General features: G+C 39.5%; 1 protein-coding gene across 3 annotated transcripts in view; it reads right to left on the reverse strand.

Annotated features, from left to right (window-relative positions):
• Nucleotides 1-1,458: 1,458 nt before the first annotated feature.
• The window catches only part of LOC124297661 (calpain-C), a 39,492-nt gene continuing 21,825 nt past the window's right edge, over nt 1,459-19,125 (reverse strand). For 2 of the 3 annotated variants that reach the window (XM_046748920.1, XM_046748919.1), the window contains 13 exons: nt 13,115-13,397; nt 6,110-6,293; nt 5,923-5,997; nt 5,393-5,562; nt 5,141-5,313; nt 4,639-4,733; nt 4,307-4,539; nt 4,027-4,196; nt 3,575-3,633; nt 2,707-2,854; nt 2,265-2,381; nt 1,940-1,998; nt 1,459-1,843 (listed from right to left, as the gene is read on the reverse strand). In XM_046748920.1, the coding sequence (XP_046604876.1) occupies nt 1,817-1,843; nt 1,940-1,998; nt 2,265-2,381; nt 2,707-2,854; nt 3,575-3,633; nt 4,027-4,196; nt 4,307-4,539; nt 4,639-4,733; nt 5,141-5,313; nt 5,393-5,562; nt 5,923-5,997; nt 6,110-6,293; nt 13,115-13,397 (1,793 nt within the window). In that variant the 3' untranslated portion in view covers nt 1,459-1,816. Of the gene's footprint in view, nt 1,844-1,939; nt 1,999-2,264; nt 2,382-2,706; nt 2,855-3,574; nt 3,671-4,026; nt 4,197-4,306; nt 4,540-4,638; nt 4,734-5,140; nt 5,314-5,392; nt 5,563-5,922; nt 5,998-6,109; nt 6,294-13,114; nt 13,398-19,125 lie in introns of those variants that run through there. The other variant, XM_046748921.1, reaches the window with a different exon arrangement.

The raw sequence follows: 19,125 nt of genomic DNA on the forward strand, positions 1-19,125 counted from the left end.
ATAAATTCTTTCATGCGCTATTCCGACGTAATTTTGCGAGAGAAATCGATTGGGCGCAGTGAGAATACGCTGCGATCAACGCATCAAAAGTTACAGCCGGAAAACGAGAAACAGTGTTTTCGACATTTTTCAGCAGGTGCTTTTTCCTTCGTAACTTCTCTCCTGTTGATCCCACGCTGCTTTCGCTGCGTTTTCTGAGTTCCTGAGGGTCCGATTGGTCAGGGAAGGGTTATTGGAATCGAATCTGGGACCAAAAATTTTTCGGCCGAAAAAAAAGCAAGGCTAACCCCTTTGCATTTTTGGCGAAAATTTTGGTGATTTCGAAAAGTGCCGGAATAAATTCTTTCATGCGCTATTCCGACGTAATTTTGCGAGAGAAATCGATTGGGCGCAGTGAGAATACGCTGCGATCAACGCATCAAAAGTTACAGCCGAAAAACGAGAACCAGTGTTTTCGACATTTTTCAGCAGGTGCTTTTTCCTTCGTAACTTCTCTCCTGTTGATCCCACGCTGCTTTCGCTGCATTTTCTGAGTTCCTGAGGGTCCGATTGGTCAGGGAAGGGTTATTGGAATCGAATCTGGGACCAAAAATTTTTCGGCCGAAAAAAAAGCAAGCAAGCCCCTTTGCATTTTTGGCGAAAATTTTGGTGATTTCGAAAAGTGCCGGAATAAATTCTTTCATGCGCTATCCCGACGTAATTTTGCGAGAGAAATCGATTGGGCGCAGTGAGAATACGCTGCGATCAACGCATCAAAAGTTACAGCCGGAAAACGAGAACCAGTGTTTTCGACATTTTTCAGCAGGTGCTTTTTCCTTCGTAACTTCTCTCCTGTTGATCCCACGCTGCTTCCGCTGCGTTTTCTGAGTTCCTGTGGGTCTAATTGGTCAGGGAAGGGTCATTTGAATCGAATCTCAGACGTTACTGTAGACTCGGTCAGACTGAAAGCACCGAGCCCCGATTTGCGGTCATTTATCGCTATTCATCCAACGGTCAGCGCCATAATCCGAGATTAACGACGATCTACCGTCGCGATCCCGCTTAAACTTGCTGCTGTTTGCTGGTAGCGGCAGAGATTCCGGGTAGTAGACGGGGTAAAAAGCACGTGCGGATACGTGAAAGGAAATGACATGATCGGTCTAAACGGGAAGACTTGTCACCATACTTGAAAAAATGCTTGTTTTCGCACAGTACAATTCTTACCTTAAGTTTCCTTGCGTGTCATTGTTTTAAATAGATATGATTTTCCGCAATTTGTCACAAAAGTAGTTTAATTGTCATGTCGAACATGTTATTCACTGAGGCTTTTGCATTTTATGTAATTCGCAGATATGCCTAACGATCTTGCATCGAAACTCCCATGTGTCGAAAGTCCAAGTGGACGTACATCACTGGTTGCGATTGATTTTGAGCAGACATTATTTTTCTGATATTCGTCAAGTTTGAAGGAAGGAGATGTAGAAAATAGAATTATTTTTATTTAATGAGTACAACATGCTTATAGGTACGGTATGTTTTTGTACATGGGTTCTTAAACACGAATTGAGTTTATCATCGTATGAGAGCATATGGAATGAGTTCAATGTGTAGTGGTAGGCTTAGTCATATCATCGTATACGTAGAATAGTAACGTTCCATTTGGATGTTATCATTTTACGACAAGGTTCATAAAGAATAATTACAATAACGATTAATCATTAATATGGCTAATTTATAACTAGCAACAATTTTTTTTCCGCAATTATTATATTATCTACAACGTTCGAAAAATACACTCAGCTAGTCATATGTGGTCTTCGTAAAGCGCCATCACATTTCAGCACATTAAAGATGACCGGAGCCACTGAAATAAAAGGAATCAGAATTTTCAGCACAGAATCAACCCTGACTGGAAATTTACCAGACTATGTATATCGAATTAAACGTGATGCATGCGTACCTCTGATAATCCCAGTTTTATCGTGCCATTCTGTAGAGGGTCTTTGTTCTCGAATATATCTGTAGAATAAATGCGTGACTGTTGTAGTATAAAAAAAATATAAACGTTTGTAATTATTAACACTAATAATGTATGTTGAGAAACATAATTCCGTAATTCAAATAATTCATTCCTGATCCCTTGGACGATAGGTAATCGCAAATTTGTTTTATCGCAAATGGTTATCAGTGTTTCAAAATGTTTGAGGAATCATAGAACAACTGATCAGTGACTCAGATTATGGAAAATGTTATTCTCAGCGCACGTATGAGGGGAAATTTCTTACTGAAAGCAACACTAAGGTGTAGAATCGCAGACACAAAGTCACCAAATCTCAGAGTTCCATCTTTCCGCATGTATCGGAGAACGAGAATCGACAGGACATCCGTGTTGAGTTGAAAGCCTGGAGAACCAAAACGAGATGTCAGCTTTTACAAATAATGTTTGGACAGAGACTGTCGCGTAAAAATTGCTGGCATTTTCAATTTGAAAAGGAAAATTTGGACATTAGAAATGTCAGAGAAAGTTCTTCCCAAACCAAAAGCTTGACGGTTTTGTAATAATTGGTAATTTTAGACGGATATTGATAGTTAATTTACAATTTATAACTTGTAGTATATTATATGTAAATATTATTCCATCTTTATACTAAGCATTTAGCTGCAGCATTTGAAAGGTCAAAAAGCTTTGGTTGATTTTTAACTAGACGAATCATGTTTGATACTAACCAACTTCTAGGAGTGCGTCTCTAAGTCTTTCCGCCTTGAGTATACCCGTCTTTTCTTTCGTATGATTTCTGAACGAGTGCTGCCAGAACTTCAGGCTTGATATCAGATCTTTGAAGTCGTTGAACTTCAACCTCCCACTGCCGGAACTCTGCTTGGTATTGGTCAAGGAAGCATTTAAATATGGCATGAATTAACGCGCGTGACTTTTTATCTAAGGCCGTACTAAACGTAAGGTGAGTTTTCTCCAAACTACAATATATCGAAGTTATTTATCTTGGCAATATCTTCACCTCCTTCATAAAACTCGAGAACTTTCATAAAATGGGTTAAAAAATAATATTTTTCACAGTATAAGATTAGAAAAATAATATATGAAAATACGTTTATCTCTGATGAATACTTAATTGTTTCATTAAATTATTTTTTTCCTTCGTGTTATTTAAAGATTTTATGCAAGCCATCAGATTTTCAGACAGGAATGAAAATTCTAACCCGACATCGTGAGGTGAAAAAATTCCACAAACACGGTAAAAATAGTTACTCAAAATATTTCGTAACGTTCTTTCGAATTATTTATTCTTCAATCCGCAAGTTTCTTGAAATTTGTGAAAGCTCCACGGTCAAAAGGTTGAATCGAGTTCGATCCAAACACGAAACAGAGTCTAGATAATTTTTCGTCGGAATAAATCCTCATACAGATACTTCAAAAAACAAAAATCGATGGCCATGAGGTCCACAAAGTTGTCGATTGTTCACAGACCCATCTCTACAATATGCGTTTAGAGATATTAAGCATCGGGTGGTATTTAAAACACGGTAGATACAATACGATAAGCTTCAACCATTGTACAGAATAACACAAGGATACATCCATCGTTAAGACGACTTGTCTGCATACTTCCAAACTGGCGCAGCTCTTTATGTAGTCTGAAACGGAAGTGAGAACGTCGTCGTTTGGATTTATCTACAGCCATAAGTAAACGTTATGATACGAAGTAGGTATAAGATAAGGAACCGGCCCATATCCAGCTCTTCAGGTTTCCCACATACGCATTTATACGTTTAAGAAAAATTCCGGAGCTCAAGCCTGTACCTTCAAGTCCAAATAGGTATCCACACATAAATTAAAAGACTGCATTTTACCTCGGAGTGAATCACGAAACTTTATCTCAGCATGTCTGGATAAACAGCTGATGAGCATGATAATGGGTTCTATTTACGTGCGGATGTTAGACGCTCAATCAGCGAGAATCTATTTGGATAATTTGACACGATGTAGTGAAACTGTGGGTATAATAGAGTGAAACCGTTCCAGCATACCGTTCGGTAGACAAGCCTCCAGGAGTTCCAGGAGCTCAAAGGCGTTTACGGTTTTATGCTCGTCGGCGAGTTGTAGGAACACCGCCTCGTATTGCGAAAATCCTTTTCCTTCGAGACCGTGAGCTTTGACGATGGCTGGTTTTATCAGAGACGGTGGAGTATCGAGTAATCTGTCGAGGGAGAATGCGCAAGGAAAATAATAACGTGTGAATTTTTTATTTTTCTTTTTATCAAGTATACTTAATCACGGAATGATTTGTTTTACTTCCGACATACGTACTTCAGCTTCAGAGGTTTGCTACTGTAAACCCTGAGGGTGAAACTCGTTTCTTGGGTGGGTTCGAATGTCGTAGGAATAAGAAGATAGCCACCCTGGTCCAGCTGACATCTGTGGCTGACTTGCCGGCTGTTTGTGTACTGAGAGTTTACCAGGGACTTGTTCTTCTTGAAAAATTGTTTGTTTATCGACTCTGTGCTATTCTTTGGTAAAGTGTACGCCGTGAATCCTACTACCTGTGTGAATATCAATTTTCATTCAATTTTCTCTATTCACACTGCAGTCAACAGTTGAATAATTCGTCGTTTTCCATTTACATTATATTTTACACATACCTTAGGCTCGACGATGGAGTGCTGATTCAAGGATACAATGACTTCCTCCATCTCACTGAGGATTAAATGCAGTTGCGGGTTGATGTGGAATGTTTCTGTAATTGCGATTAATCTGTATAATTCAGTAAACGAGCGCGTCCCGTTGACGTTAATCGTTATTGTTGACACGTCAAACGGTACTACGGTGTGGGTAGTATAATTTCTTGTGCACGTCATTGACTTTTGACTCTCAATCGTCGTTAATTGCAATGACGAATAACCACAGAACCATGCATCTGAGTGGATATTCATTCTTCCGGAGTTTAAACCTCTACTTGCGTTTGGAATTATCAAGTTTTCGGTATAATGAGAAGCAGTATGCGAGAAATAACGCGATGACTGATCAAGTTTTAACGGATCACTGTTTGGGAATGATTATACATCGTACAGAGAATATCAAGCATGCTCAGAGAGTGTCAAAGTTACTTATTCACAGAGTAGTAGTGATGAAAAATTATCAAACCTGGATTATTTCGACATCCTCCCGCCGTAACTCCCCGCCTCCAGCTACCCTGATAAAGTTTCATCTGCCAGGTGTTTTTACTATGAAGCGAAGGTTCGTCCCGCGAGGTCTCAGCATCGAGGTGTACCACTTCCAGATGAGTGAAGGTCTTTACAAAATCCGAGTAAGAAATCCTACGATACGACGTGAAATATGAGACGAAACGAAATATTACAAAAAACATCGCTCAATTTTTCATCTGATATGTATTACCAAAACTCTCCTTCCGCCATGTTTCGTACCGCCAATCGCTCTCTTTCCACCGGTGGTACTTCGTCCCATTCGAGACCACCTCGTGCCCAAGCACCGATGTATTCTCCCCCTGGACCAAGAGGATTCCTTAATTTTACAAGCTGCACAGCTTCGCTGCTGAAGGTTTCGACCTGTTTGTGTTCGAAGGAATTTGATCAGATACGTTTTTAGGGTTTGGGGATACTCGTGCTCTTATAAATATCAAAAACTGGAACTTTCACTCGCTGTCATTTGAGAAGAATGAAGAATCGACACTGTATCAAGGTTTTAATCGAAACCATTATACCGTAATCATTGAATAAAGTTTTCTCGATGATTTGGATACTCAAGAAATCACTGAACGTGAGATACTGATTTAACAGTACATTCTATTTATCGGGTACATGGAATCGTGTCCATCGACACTATAAGGAAATTACGAGGATATACTTAGTAGGTTTCACGAAGTAGAAAATTAATTTAATCAAAGATATTTCATGCCGTAAACTTACTCGTTCAACGGCGTAAAGTCTGTAGTTTATGCCCATTTGTATTCCATTTGCGAGTTTCTCTGTACTCGAGCGAATCTGAAACAGAATAGGTGATTGGTTGCGTAGCTCTACACCCTCCGTAATGTAACGCATGTAATACGACACGTGAATTTTCACGAAATTGAAGTAATTCTGAGCGACTGATCACCTGTTGTTGGCTCGTGTTTACGGTGCATGTGATCAGCGAAGTCATGTCCAACAGTTTGGCTAACGCTCGCCCGCAGGCAGTTGGATCCTGCCGAATGGCTATGCTTTCGGTGATTCCTCCTGTCAGGTCCGACAATCCGTCCAACAGGGTGCCGTATTTAAGGGCCTCGTAGGACCCGTGTAATCTGGAAAGAAACAGGATTTATCGGTTATCATCCATAATATTCTTTTGAAAAATCTCACCTGCAGAATGATTGAATCGTCAAAATCACACATTTAATCGTCACTGTCGTACACTTTGATTTAATTTCATTTGTATAATTTTTTTTTTGATTTACCAGTGCCAGGTAGCTGAATGTTTGCGTCTAAAAATGGGTGAGAGCAAAATTTGTGAAGATTACTTATTCCGACCCTTCATACAGCCAAAAGAGGCTTCATTGTCGGTCTGGAGGCCGTAATTTTAATTCTAATCAGCAGTTAGCCAGCCGATAATAATGACCATGTGCTCTGAGAGCGAATGTTATGGCTTCTTAAACATACCTCGGCTGGTTGTTAGCACCTAAGTAGCTACATCCGCGGTGAAATGAACGTCATGTATACGTGTATGTAGTTATCTCGGCAAAAATCTTGCACCTCTCTCCTAACTCGTCGCTGCTTGTCTAACTCACATGCGATTCGTTATATTCATGGAAGAATTGCCTGACTTGAACGGGGCGGAATTATAGGTATGTAGCTATCCTGTTACGAATTAGAGATCGATTAAATAAATTAAATAATTCCGTCTAATCACGGCGGAATTAATCGATCTCGTTCGTTTTGGATCCAGTAGCGTTTTTCAGTAGGTATTACGGAATTTTTTTGAACGCACATATGATTCGTCACGATGACGATTACAGAAGAATATGACCATAATAACGCCAATGAGGAAGTTCCCAGGTATTTACGTTCACAAGTTATTTTGTTGAGACGTTGTTTTGCAGTAATTACGATAATAACCTCTCCGCGGAGATTTCGATAAGGAATTCAAGCCGTGGATGGCCCAGGGCAGAAACGGGACGTCGATTATGTTATTCTTAATTTAGAGAAGCGCGATCGACCTCGAGCACTTGGTGAAAGTATTTCTCGTACCATCGTCATCGAGCTACTCGAAGCGTATGATCGTCGATTCGTTTCGATCATCAGGCACCATGATCTTTTCAATTCGACTCTGGCTGCCGAGGACGACGAACCGAATCCTGTATTTTTTCGTCCATTTTTCAAAGATTGAAAGACAAAAAAATTTTTTCTCAGCACAGGCGAATGTGTATAAGCGTACAGTTGTGGCCTCGGCAGGCAGTCTGTGCTCGAAAATACTTGACAATTACATTCAAATCCACAGACAGAGATACCAGATCCAATTAACACCGTACAGCGAGGCCGCCTAGCTTGTACAGCGAATCGTTGTAACAGATTAATGGAAAAAATAACCGAGAGAAAGTTAAATGCGGTATGAAATTTTCTATGGCCATCTACGTATCTGCGTCTGTCACTCCCTATAACCACATTCCGTAATTACTATTAGTATCGTATATATGTACGTCATAGTAAATTGTCTATCATTTTCTGTCTCTGTTCCAGTTCTTTTTTACACGCATTGGTTAACGCTCTGTCGACACTCCTGTTGGTGCATATAAACCGATCGTGCTGACAGTTATTTGGTCATGTCAGACGGACGATTCGTGTTCTTTACCATCATAATTCAGAAAGGGACGCGCTTGTAGATACCGAAGTGATGAGAGCCTCCCGCTATTTGGCTCCAAGTAAAAGCAACTGTCAAGAGTTCACTGCCCAGTTCGTGTACATATATTCGAATGAATACAACATCGTGCGCTGTGTCGTGCGATAAGCCATTTATAATATAAAGAAAAGAAGGTAAAAGATGACGCCTAAGAAATCTGGTTCATATATTTTACGGAACTCAACCGAATCGATATGTTGATGGTGCTATAATTCTCGGGTTAGCTGTTCTGACGTTTACTGCTTTCGTAACTTTACTTAGACGGGACGTTAAGCTTGCGCTTCCTTAGAACGAGTTGCGCCAACTTCGAGTCTCAGGATCTTAGGTATTCCACATTTTTCAAGTTTACGAACTCGTTATCCGTAGCATAATATGCACGCGATACGAAGTGGCTTGCTCGGTGTAAGGCATTGCGAACGAGAACACTAAACGTCAAGGTGATCCAACGTTCTCTCTTTGCGAGCGATAAATTAACGAGAGGCGTGAGGGCTGCAAGCTCTTTCTCCTCCCTCAACTATGTGACTGTAAAAGCTGGAAATATTCTTGAAAGAATTTCTCAAACACTTGGAAAAGACGTCGTGGATCAAATGTCAGACGTGGTTCTAGACAAGCGGCGTACTTGTTTCAGGGTCATACCAAGAAGCTTGGAGATGAGACCCTTGATTACGATTCTTAACGTGAAACTTTCAATGCAAGCTGCATTAAATGTTTGCAAAATATTTCTGGACGTGGTTGGTAGTAACTTGTTTAGATAATACGGGTTACACTTACTCATGGAGAAAGTTTCGGAGAAGACATGCGGACAGATTCGAAGATTCACAAAATCGTGATACAGAAACTACGTCTCTCTTTGTTCAATATTATGATTTACGATCAAATTGCAAAATGTCAAGGTACGATTAACCGACTTGTCCGTAACCGAAATTTTTTCATCTCTATCATTACAGCCATGGTTCCAGTTTGCCAAATTTTTAAGTTTGGCACGGAGATAAATCCTACAAGAATTGCATTTATATTTTTTCTAATCGTTTAGATAATCACGAACATAAACAAAAATCAATTGAAACATACGAAACAAGTGGTAAGCATTTTTTTGATTTCAGTTTAACAAATATACTCAAAACTTTTGCGTGACAATAGTGTATAATATACGATGATGTAACGATGTTGTTTTTAAACCTTAGAAGAAAGATGTGCCGTATTACGTAGCATGGATAGAGAAACTTCTGCATAAATACGCTCCTTATTTTATGGGCACATAATATAATATTAGATTGCATATCGAATGTCTTCAAAATCGTGCAGACACGACCGGTTATGTAATTAAGAGGATATTACGTAGGCATGACGATTAGTTAAAACAGAATATCTAAGATATATATTTCCAAGGATGTGTTCGCGAAGCGAGAGAAATTTAGCAGAGACAAATACTTCCGGTTACAAGAAGTACCTACCTACATTTTAGTTACAGACAAAGTATTTTTAGCGATTTCTGTTTTCTGTACACATTTTACACCACGTGATTCGTCCGTTAATTCTTTTTTTTTTTTTTCAGACAGTATTATTTATCGATGCGTAAGGTGTCGAGGGCCGAATAAATCGATAAGAAATCGTCGAATTCCTCAACGGAAATATTTCAGATAGAAAGCTCGGAGCTCACGATCTCGCCCGAGAGCTACCGGCATGCCAAGTAGCTAGAACTCCGGAGCCCTAGATTTCCATTAGAAAACACAACGCGCGAGTAACACGCCTCGTCCTCAAGATCGATGCCATTCGGATACTGGAATCCAGATAACAGAAGATTCCAGGGTGTCAGGTACGGAATTATCGACTCTTGGAAGAAGTAGAACCGAATTGCATTTTCCGCTTCCAAGGTTGGTTGTACTTTCACCCTACTCAACTCACAGAGATAATTAACATCTTACAATGTGACATACATAGTTGCATGGTTCATGGATCATACGTGGCGCCATCTGGACCTGATGAGACAGAGGAGAAATGAAATTGGAGATTTTTCAAACGGTTTTTTTCTCCTTTCCTCCACTTTCTCCGATTCAGAGCAGCCAAGTCATTTGATGGGCGATGTTGGTAAAAAATATCGACATCGATGTTGAAAACAAGCTCGAAAATTTCAAAATTTTAAATTATCGTCATTGTTAAAAATAAGTATACAATATCAGGATTTATTGTATAATAAATTAAGAAATTCAATAACAAATACATATCATCGTCGTCAAACTTAGTAACGTGTATTTGCTATTTATAGACAAGTTACCGTCTGACGTTGGGACAGTCAAATTTAATTTACCATCGACTTGACGATGTCAACACTTCAACATTTTCCATTTTCCATCTACTATCGATGTGCTGGTTTTAAAAACATCCCGTCTACATACATCGTTCATCCCTGCCGATTCATCCTAATCATCGTTGGACGTGTGATAAAATCGAGTACCAGGGGCGGAGCCTGCGATAAAAAGCAGGAATGGAAAGCATCGACATCGGAGTCTTACGAACGCGTATAAATTACTTTGAAATAATTTTTACGTGCGGGTGAGAGGGGGGGGGGGGCAGATTTGCGTCGATGGATATCCTCGGAGCCGTGAATCAGCGTGCCTCGGGTTATAGGCATGTACATACATTACGCGTCTAAGGTACTTTCACCGGGGGCCTGATTCCTGGTTGCCTGCATGATTGGTTTCTCGCAGGGTCAGCGCACCCTCGACGTTCTACGTAACTGGACAACGTACCGTCCGGTTGACTCCTTCGAGATTTGAAACGCGTCTTGCATATGTATAGTTATAATGGGTGTCGCTTTCGTGAGAAGTCTGACCTCAGTTTATACTTGAACTTTAATGTGGTTACTCTGGTATCTCGGACTTTCGCCCAACTATGAGGTTACCAGACACGTGGGCACTAACCGTTGTAAAATTTACTCGATACAATGCGAGCATCTGTAGAATTAGTTGCGATTTGTATACATATTACATATTTACATGTATACCTCTGCAGCAACCGACAAAAACATGGGATATTGGTTGGAAAAATCAGAGGGAAAGAGAGTAGCGAGAAATAGAGTGAACGAAGTTTTCGGATCGCAAAAATGTCGGAAAATTGTCGATTCGTGTGTGGATATATACGCGCCGCACATTCAAGCGAGTGACAAATTTTTATATTTACCTTCTAAATATACCAACAGCTGCGTAATTGGTACGAAATACGATACAGACATGTCAGGCATTAGAGAGGCATTTCATAGATTACGCATGTATTTGATTAATTAAATTTCATATCCAGTAATTGTGTTACTATGTACCAATAAAATATTTTACCACTCAATAATCAAGATTCAGTTTTTTTTTCAAACATTGTGCGAAATCGTGCGAAATCATCTTCTCATTCATGAAGATGTATTTCAAGTTCCTTGTACAGATTAGAATTAGTAAAACTTTAAGTTTGCTGATTAGGCTAAACTACTCGTACAATTATCACTTCCGATTAAGAATTAACTTCACTCAGCAAACGAGTCGAAAAACATTGAACTTATGGAAGTATAATCGCTGTCTACTCGTCGAATATCATTAATTTTTTTTTCATATTTTAGAGTTAAAAAACAAATGTTTATGTGTATAATTTAAATATTATGAGCGCTCACGGCGATTCTTTTACCCAATAGCGTCTATAATTATTATCCTTCTGTGCAGAAGTCCAATATACTATATACGTGGTAATAGCGGCTACGCAATAACAATAATAATTGGGTAGCAACGATAATAATAATCTCCACGTGGATATATCGTACACAACTTCCTTCCACTTTTACCATATCGCTATATATAATTATACAATAACGGAAACCTGTAACGGTAAGCATAAAAATAAAATATCGATAAGCAGTAATTATCGTATTGAATATTTGTAAATTTGTCAATTTTTACAACGAGTTACACAATTACTACCATATTTTCGAAAAATTCATTCCGGCATTTCCGCAAACAACATCAGCCTGCATAATTACTATTTAAACTATAGCGATAAATTCTATAGATTCTTCAACCTCTCTGTTGAATGTCTTCATTTATTTATGACGAACAAAGCTTCGCAAAAAACTTTAATTCTTCGCAGAGTAATTAACGAATAAAGAGACAATTTCGTAGAAATGGAACAGTGCGCGTAAAAAATTTATCTAAATGTTTATAAAAAATCAGAGACGAATTCATGATTTGCTGGTCAGACTTAAGAATCTGATATGTTTAAAAGGAATATAAAAAAAGAAAAAGAAGATTGTTCTACAGAGTATTGTGAGAAAAAAAATGTCTGGGGATAAATTTTTCTTTTTTCTGCATGGCTGCGCTTGCGATACTTACACGCATAATTTAACTCACAATAAAGTCGAAGCAATATATTCCCTGTAGCAAACCCACTCGACGTAAACCGACACACCGAAGTATGACCAGATTATTACGACTATTATCAACGCTCTGCAGTCGCGGCCGTAAAATCTACTGTACAACTAGAAAGTGTTTCGAATCCCCATAAGATCAAGTCTCTGCACGGAAGTCTCGATAGCTTGGAATCAATTGATCATTTTCAACAATAAGAACAAATTAACGGCACGAGCGTGCAGATATAAAGCAACGAAAGAGCGACGATCCGATTATAATTTTTTTTCTACTCATCTACGATACAAATTAAAATCAGTTCGTTAATTAGATTTTCCTACAACTTTCGGTTCAGGTCAAACAATGTTGTTTACCTTTTTGATGAAAATTTCAGCAATACGCGTGCTACTTGATTTTGAACGAGTGTAATTTGATCGTTTGCCCAACAATTAAACAAATTTATATACCTGACCGGATTTCGACTAAACCTTCTTCATTCTTCAATCTACCTCCTGGTCACTAATCCATCACAAAAGTGCAGTTATACATACATTTATACATATATGTATGCGATACTTTTCCGGATCGAAGTATGCGATAAACGCAGAGTGCAAAGGTATAATCAAATTGTTGATCAGGATCCACAGTCAACGTTCAACGGTCATCGACCCGCGCAACTAACACAACCTAGTCCAGATTGCTCTGTGAGGAATTACGGCTTATAGCTATTTTCAAGAAGTTTAACGCGCCTTCTTTTCGTAAAAACTGCGAAATTTGAAATTGATCTTTGCACAGAAATGCATACCGGGACGATCCTTTGACACTTGAAAATTGTAACGAAACTTACTTTGCGTAAGCCTTTTCGAGAAGAGCAGGCCAGAATTGGTCGCTGTGCCGGCTCTGGACAAAGGCGAGTCTCCCATGGACGGCGGGAAGCCGATCGTCGACGAGGACTTCGACCCAGGCCCCGCACCACCACAACCGGAACCTGAAGACACCCGCGTACTCGGCAGTCGGTGATCCCGGGAGCTCGGTTGTGCCCCCGAAGCCCTGATCCGCGGGGACCACTCTGTAGAATAGTCCTTTGCTCAGGTGAAGGACTCCCAGGCAGGACACCAGCCATTTGTCACCTGGAACGAGGAAGGATTCCGGTATAGTAATGAGGATAACGCCCGTTCGAAGTTACGAAAAAAGGAAAAGAAACCAACTCGTCGATTGTTCAACATTTTTTGTTACACTTGCGTGAAGAGGAAATCCTTTTCCGCGAGGATACTTAAGGTAAAACGTATGTATTTACTCTAAAGACTCAATCGATGTAGAGATCAACGGTTGTAGAGGAGCATGAAGAAGGATGTAAGTGAAAAAAATGGATCTTTCTTTACTGCATTGTTGTTATTTATTGCATGGATTATTGTGAGGATTTTTTTTTTTTTTGAGAACAAAAGGGCACATATTTTTTTTAATTCCTTTATTCAATTAGTTGTAAAAGAGCTTGATACGATGTTGAAGTTTAGTGACATTATCGTAACGAAAGATTGGGATTAATGTTTGGTTTTTATCAATTTGATAATTACTTTGAAGGGACTATAATTTCAAAACATGAACATCTCACGTGATTAACTAAATTTCAGACAATCCTAGAAGCGTGAAATAATGGTTTTTTCCTCAATACAAATCGTTCCAATAACGTTACTTCTGCATATCTAATTCGTTGTTGTTGAAATTTAATTACAACCTAACGCATACGGTGTTAAAATATGTATATTTTTCTTGCCGCAGTATGTATGAACTAAAAGTTTTTCTCTGGGAATTTACGTATAATTACTATTCTTCCGAACCTAATTCTACGCTTATTTGTAGTCCTGTGTTTCAAGTTTTTCTACGGCGTTCGCATTATATCGCAGTATTAGTCTACGTTTATTGCCAGACGGTTTATGCACAGCAGTGGAAGTGTGAAGGAAACTTGAATGCGCGGTTAGATTTAGGATTTCCCTGGATTTACAGAGATTTTACTTCGTTACTCGGGTACAATGCCGTATTTCATTACAATCATATATTTACATGTGTAACGTAAGGAATTGTTAATGTTTAAAAAATTAGTGAATAATACGAAAAATTACGAATCGACGTTGTATTATGGACAATATTTATTGTCACTTTCACCCGAGACACCTGGATTTGCTTTCCTGCAATCTGACTCATTCGGTGGCGCAAATGTTTGGCGTGAAAAAAAAAAATTACGTTAATTGCCTAATCGAGGCCGCTGCACGTTAGGCTTTGATCAATTTCCTGCACAGAACACAACGTACGAAATTTCATTTTAGATCCAACAAAAACAAGTCCCGTAACGCCTCGGTGATTCAAACTATCTATAGATGCGTTAATTTAATTTTGATGCGTTATTGCGTGTGGATTAATATACGAAAATGCCTGAATTTTTTGATCTTTGCGAGAAATACGTTCATCTCAATCTTTCCGGAGAATTTTTGCTTTATCGAATTTTTAACACTTGTTATTTTGTACGGAAAGCAAAATATTACTAGACGTATTTTTTGTGCCACACGCTTCAGTCTTTTTCCGAATTAATCCGTACTTCTTAGGATTATAATCAGCCCACCCAAATTAAAAAATAAACGTAGGTACAAGCGATTCGGGAACATCGCGTCACTCGAGTTCCTCTCTGAGAAAAGTCGGACATGTCGACCTCTGTTTCTTCATCTGGAGAATAGGTTTCTCAACATGTGGCTTTGTGCTTTGTTGCAGGCGCGGGTTTGTTCAACGCGAGACACTTACTTCGCTTTTTCCGCATGCGGTTTATACACGGTTCACTTTCGCTCTCTATGGAATTCACGAACAACGAACGGCGACTCTGTGATCTAGCAGGGTCTAATTGCGACAGAGCCGGTATAACAACGTTGTTGATTGTTGGGATAAAAATGACAAATGATATGCGACTTGCGGCATTACGCCTATTATGCAATGTGAAATGCATGATATTCTGATATGCCCGAGTACAATGGAAATCTGGGGCCACAATAGTGTCACCGTCGAAATATGGTAACAACGTACTTCACTGAGAAAAATTTCATTTGTTACACTAACTAGGAAAATTGAGTAAAACAGGTATCGTTGAAAAAACTGTTTGAACATTGTTGGGATTACGAAAAACGAGGTACGCCTAACCATTTTGCGCTACTGTCGATCCTTTTTTGTTTATTGCAACGCAAAATCAGATTTAATGTTGCACGAGCATTAAATTTTCGCAACAGTTACAAGTGCTTTCGAACTGAATCTGCCCGTATGATTTTTTTTTTATATAGTGCTACAAATCACGTTTGCACATGCATGTAAGTGTAACGTATTGTGATTTTGAAAAAATACCACAGAACAATCAGCTAAATGCCAACCGATTTGAAACACGACGCACAGCAATTTTAGCTCTAATTGAACGACGTTATTGTCATGTATTACTGTGTATCCTGTACCAATTATTCACCGATTGCAATTTGTTGATTCTGGTCGTTCGGTTTTTTTTCCGATTCAAAATGTTATCTGAAGCATGCATATTGGTTTGATAGTACAAAACATGACGTTTCCAATAATCAAACTTGTAAACTTGAATATTAGTCCGGAAGGTCAAAAGCCATCAGGTCAAGGACCTGAACAGCCAGAACTATGGAGCGCTTGTCCTGGAGGTCAAGATCGACCAGGTGAAGGACCTTGACAGCCAGAACTACGAAAAATTAGTCCTGAAAGTTAATAGTTACCAGGTAGCGGACCTGGAGCTCAGAAACTACGGAGCGCTTGTCCTGGAAGTCGAGATCCACCAGGTCAAGGACCTGGACATCCAGAACTACGGACCGCTTGTCCTGGAAGTCGAGTTTCACCACGTGGTGGACCTGGAGCGCAGAAACTACGGAGCGTTTGTCCTGGAAGTCGAGATCCACCAGGTCAAGGACCTGGACATCCAGAATTACGGACCGCTTGTCCTGGAAGTCGATTTTCACCAGGAAGTGGACCCGGATCGCAGGATCCAGGAGGTAGAGAATCCGATACTCGAAATTTGCGGAGCGCGATTCTCATCCGTCCGCTCTGCTGCGCGGCTGTTTCCAGACTGAGAAATTCGGCTAGCTGATTTTCGTCTATATAGATCGATGACGTCAAGGAGAAAAAATTTTGGGCGACGTCACTTTCTGAACATCCGAACATTCAAAATTTGGTTTCAAACTTCAATACTATGTATGATTAAAGCTACGAAGTTCATACGGCTTGTGCGCAATTGTGCACGTGGTGTCATCCGTGCCTGCCTACATTTTTAAGAACAGTTTTGTTTTTGTCCAGTTGAATAATTACATACGTAATATATTCCGTACGCATTGACGTACTTCCGTTGTCACCATATCCGGCACGTAATCAAAAGACATGCGGTGAATCGTATTGATGACTTATTTGTTTGCGTGTCGATCTCATAATTGTAAGTATTGTTGTCCTTTTCGCTATTATATCGTGTATTATTCTACACATATTCACTTAGTTGTTATCTAGACGTGCTTGTAGTATATACATTATACACTGCACATATACATATATTGTTTATAAGCCTGGTCTAAAATAATTGTTCGGTCGTGACGATGTAGGTTTATGTAACAAAATCACGCAACCATTTGAATTGTGCAAAATGTTTATTGTTTATTCAATTACCAAGCATTCGATTATGCAAATTATATGCTAATCGGATTTTTCAACGTGACGCGTATCTTTTAAGGTTCGGGAATTATATTTTTTATACACCGGATCGATTCGCCTTCATATAATCCTTATCTATGCAACGAAGATGCGAATTTTTGGCTGATTGTGAGACAAGTACGTCGGTTTTGGAATTTATTTTTTTCTCTTTAGCTTGGTACGAACGAGATCAATAAATTGTTATTTGACTAGGAACGTAATAAATATTTGCCGTGATATTATGCGACACCGTTTATTAATTCTACTACCAAATCGTAGATGATTGACAAGGTTCGATGAAAATTAGAAATCAAATCACCGGTTACAGGTAATGATATATTTTGGTAAGCTGAGAGCCTTGCTTATGGTGTTTTCCCATGTGATTATCGCTCGTTCTCGCCGCGGCCCCACGTCGCAAATCATCTTGAACAATGATATAATTGGTGTAGGTCAGATGACCGGCAAATAACTGACACGATTGCCTATCTTATAAAGCCTGGAGGATGTGGGTCACAGCAAATTGTGTGCCATCAATCGCGAACGTGTGCGTGCAACGCGTCTTCTTGGCACGTGCTTATAAACCTGATGATAACGGTACATACCGTGCAATTCAGCTCTGCCTATTCGCTGTATTGTTACATCCTGCAAGAACGTTCTCTATTCGTTGCAGAATAAAGTTGAGAGTAAGATTGACCAAAAATAATCGATTTTCGATTAAATCATCCAATAAATTACAAAACCACGAATGATATGGTGTACCTGATGATTCGTTGTTTTATTATGTGATTTTTTATATAATTTTTCAAATTAACAATATCAATCCTGTAATAAATTACACGTAAATTTTAGTCATAACATTTTATAATTTAACACGTGATTATTTTACAGTAGGGCAACGACGACGCTTGCGCGGTTTCCTAAACTATGCTAAAGGTGACTCACGATTGGTGTGAAAAAAAACTAACTCCCGAGACACATTTAAGTCTCGATAATAACGAAAGGAAAGATGAATAATACCCGAAGTCGGAATTTGGACAGGCGAACTAAAAACTCAGCTACGGCCACAAGTCGGAGAACGGTATCAAAATTCTGGAGCTAAAAACGAACTTTTCAACATGGCGGCGTAAAATCATCTTTTAATCGATCTCACTTACTGCCTCGCAATCGAAACAAACGGAATCCTCCACACTGTGGAATTCAAGCTGCAAGTTCAAGCTTACAAAAGCTTAAAAAAAAATTTCTCCTACAGCTAACCGACTACTAGCGATAGCGTAACGACGAAGAGTGTCGAAACTTTCACCGGACTACCTCAACGCGGACCCTTTGCGCCACTTGTTCCATGACGTCACGTACTTGCAAGAACGCGCTACAATCGATTCTAGATCATATTCGTCGATTGCGCAATTCATCGCGCATCCACTGTAATGTCCCCAACGTAGAATTTAAGGTTAGGTCGTAGTTTCGTCGTCTGCGCAACTCCTAAATGGTCCAATGAAGAAGGGTCTGGTGGCATCGCAGAATAAAGAACGTCAAATCCAACGAGCAACGCAAGTTTATCGTTCAATGTCCAAAATTTCCGCTTGGGAAATCAACTTGGACTCTCGAGCCGGATAGTGAGCACACGTTCTCAAATGCGCGCAGCGTGTTCTGTGGAAACGTAGAGAAAAAGCCAAGGGCAAATAGTGGAACGTAGCATTACATGGCGTCGATTCTGCGAGGACGGAAGCGACGAGAGACAAGTAAAAGCGAGACAACGCGGTGTAGTCGAGCATTTAGAGATTATTGGCAGTCGCAAGTCTCCGATAAAATTTGGTGGCTCGTTTGTCCTTCGCACTGATCTCTGTACTAACTGGACAGTGACCTGGGGACACTGACAATGAGTGAAACCAAATGAGCAGCGCCATTTGCAATTTCTTTGGTACAAAGTTTCCGCGGGAAATTTAAATCCATAAGCGATCGCCATTTATAAGTGCATCGGGACACACGGTATAATAGATATAGATATAAGCTCGGTGTCGGTATTTTAACTAAAGCAACAAAAGTATGAATTCGAGACTTGCTGGGAACTATTCAACTCGGCTCAAGAGGAAACTGAATTGATTGAGGATTCGGAAGAGCATGAAAATGTGTACG

This window comes from Neodiprion virginianus, chromosome 2 (assembly GCF_021901495.1).
Source record: "Neodiprion virginianus isolate iyNeoVirg1 chromosome 2, iyNeoVirg1.1, whole genome shotgun sequence".
In the NCBI taxonomy this organism is placed as follows: domain Eukaryota; kingdom Metazoa; phylum Arthropoda; class Insecta; order Hymenoptera; family Diprionidae; genus Neodiprion; species Neodiprion virginianus.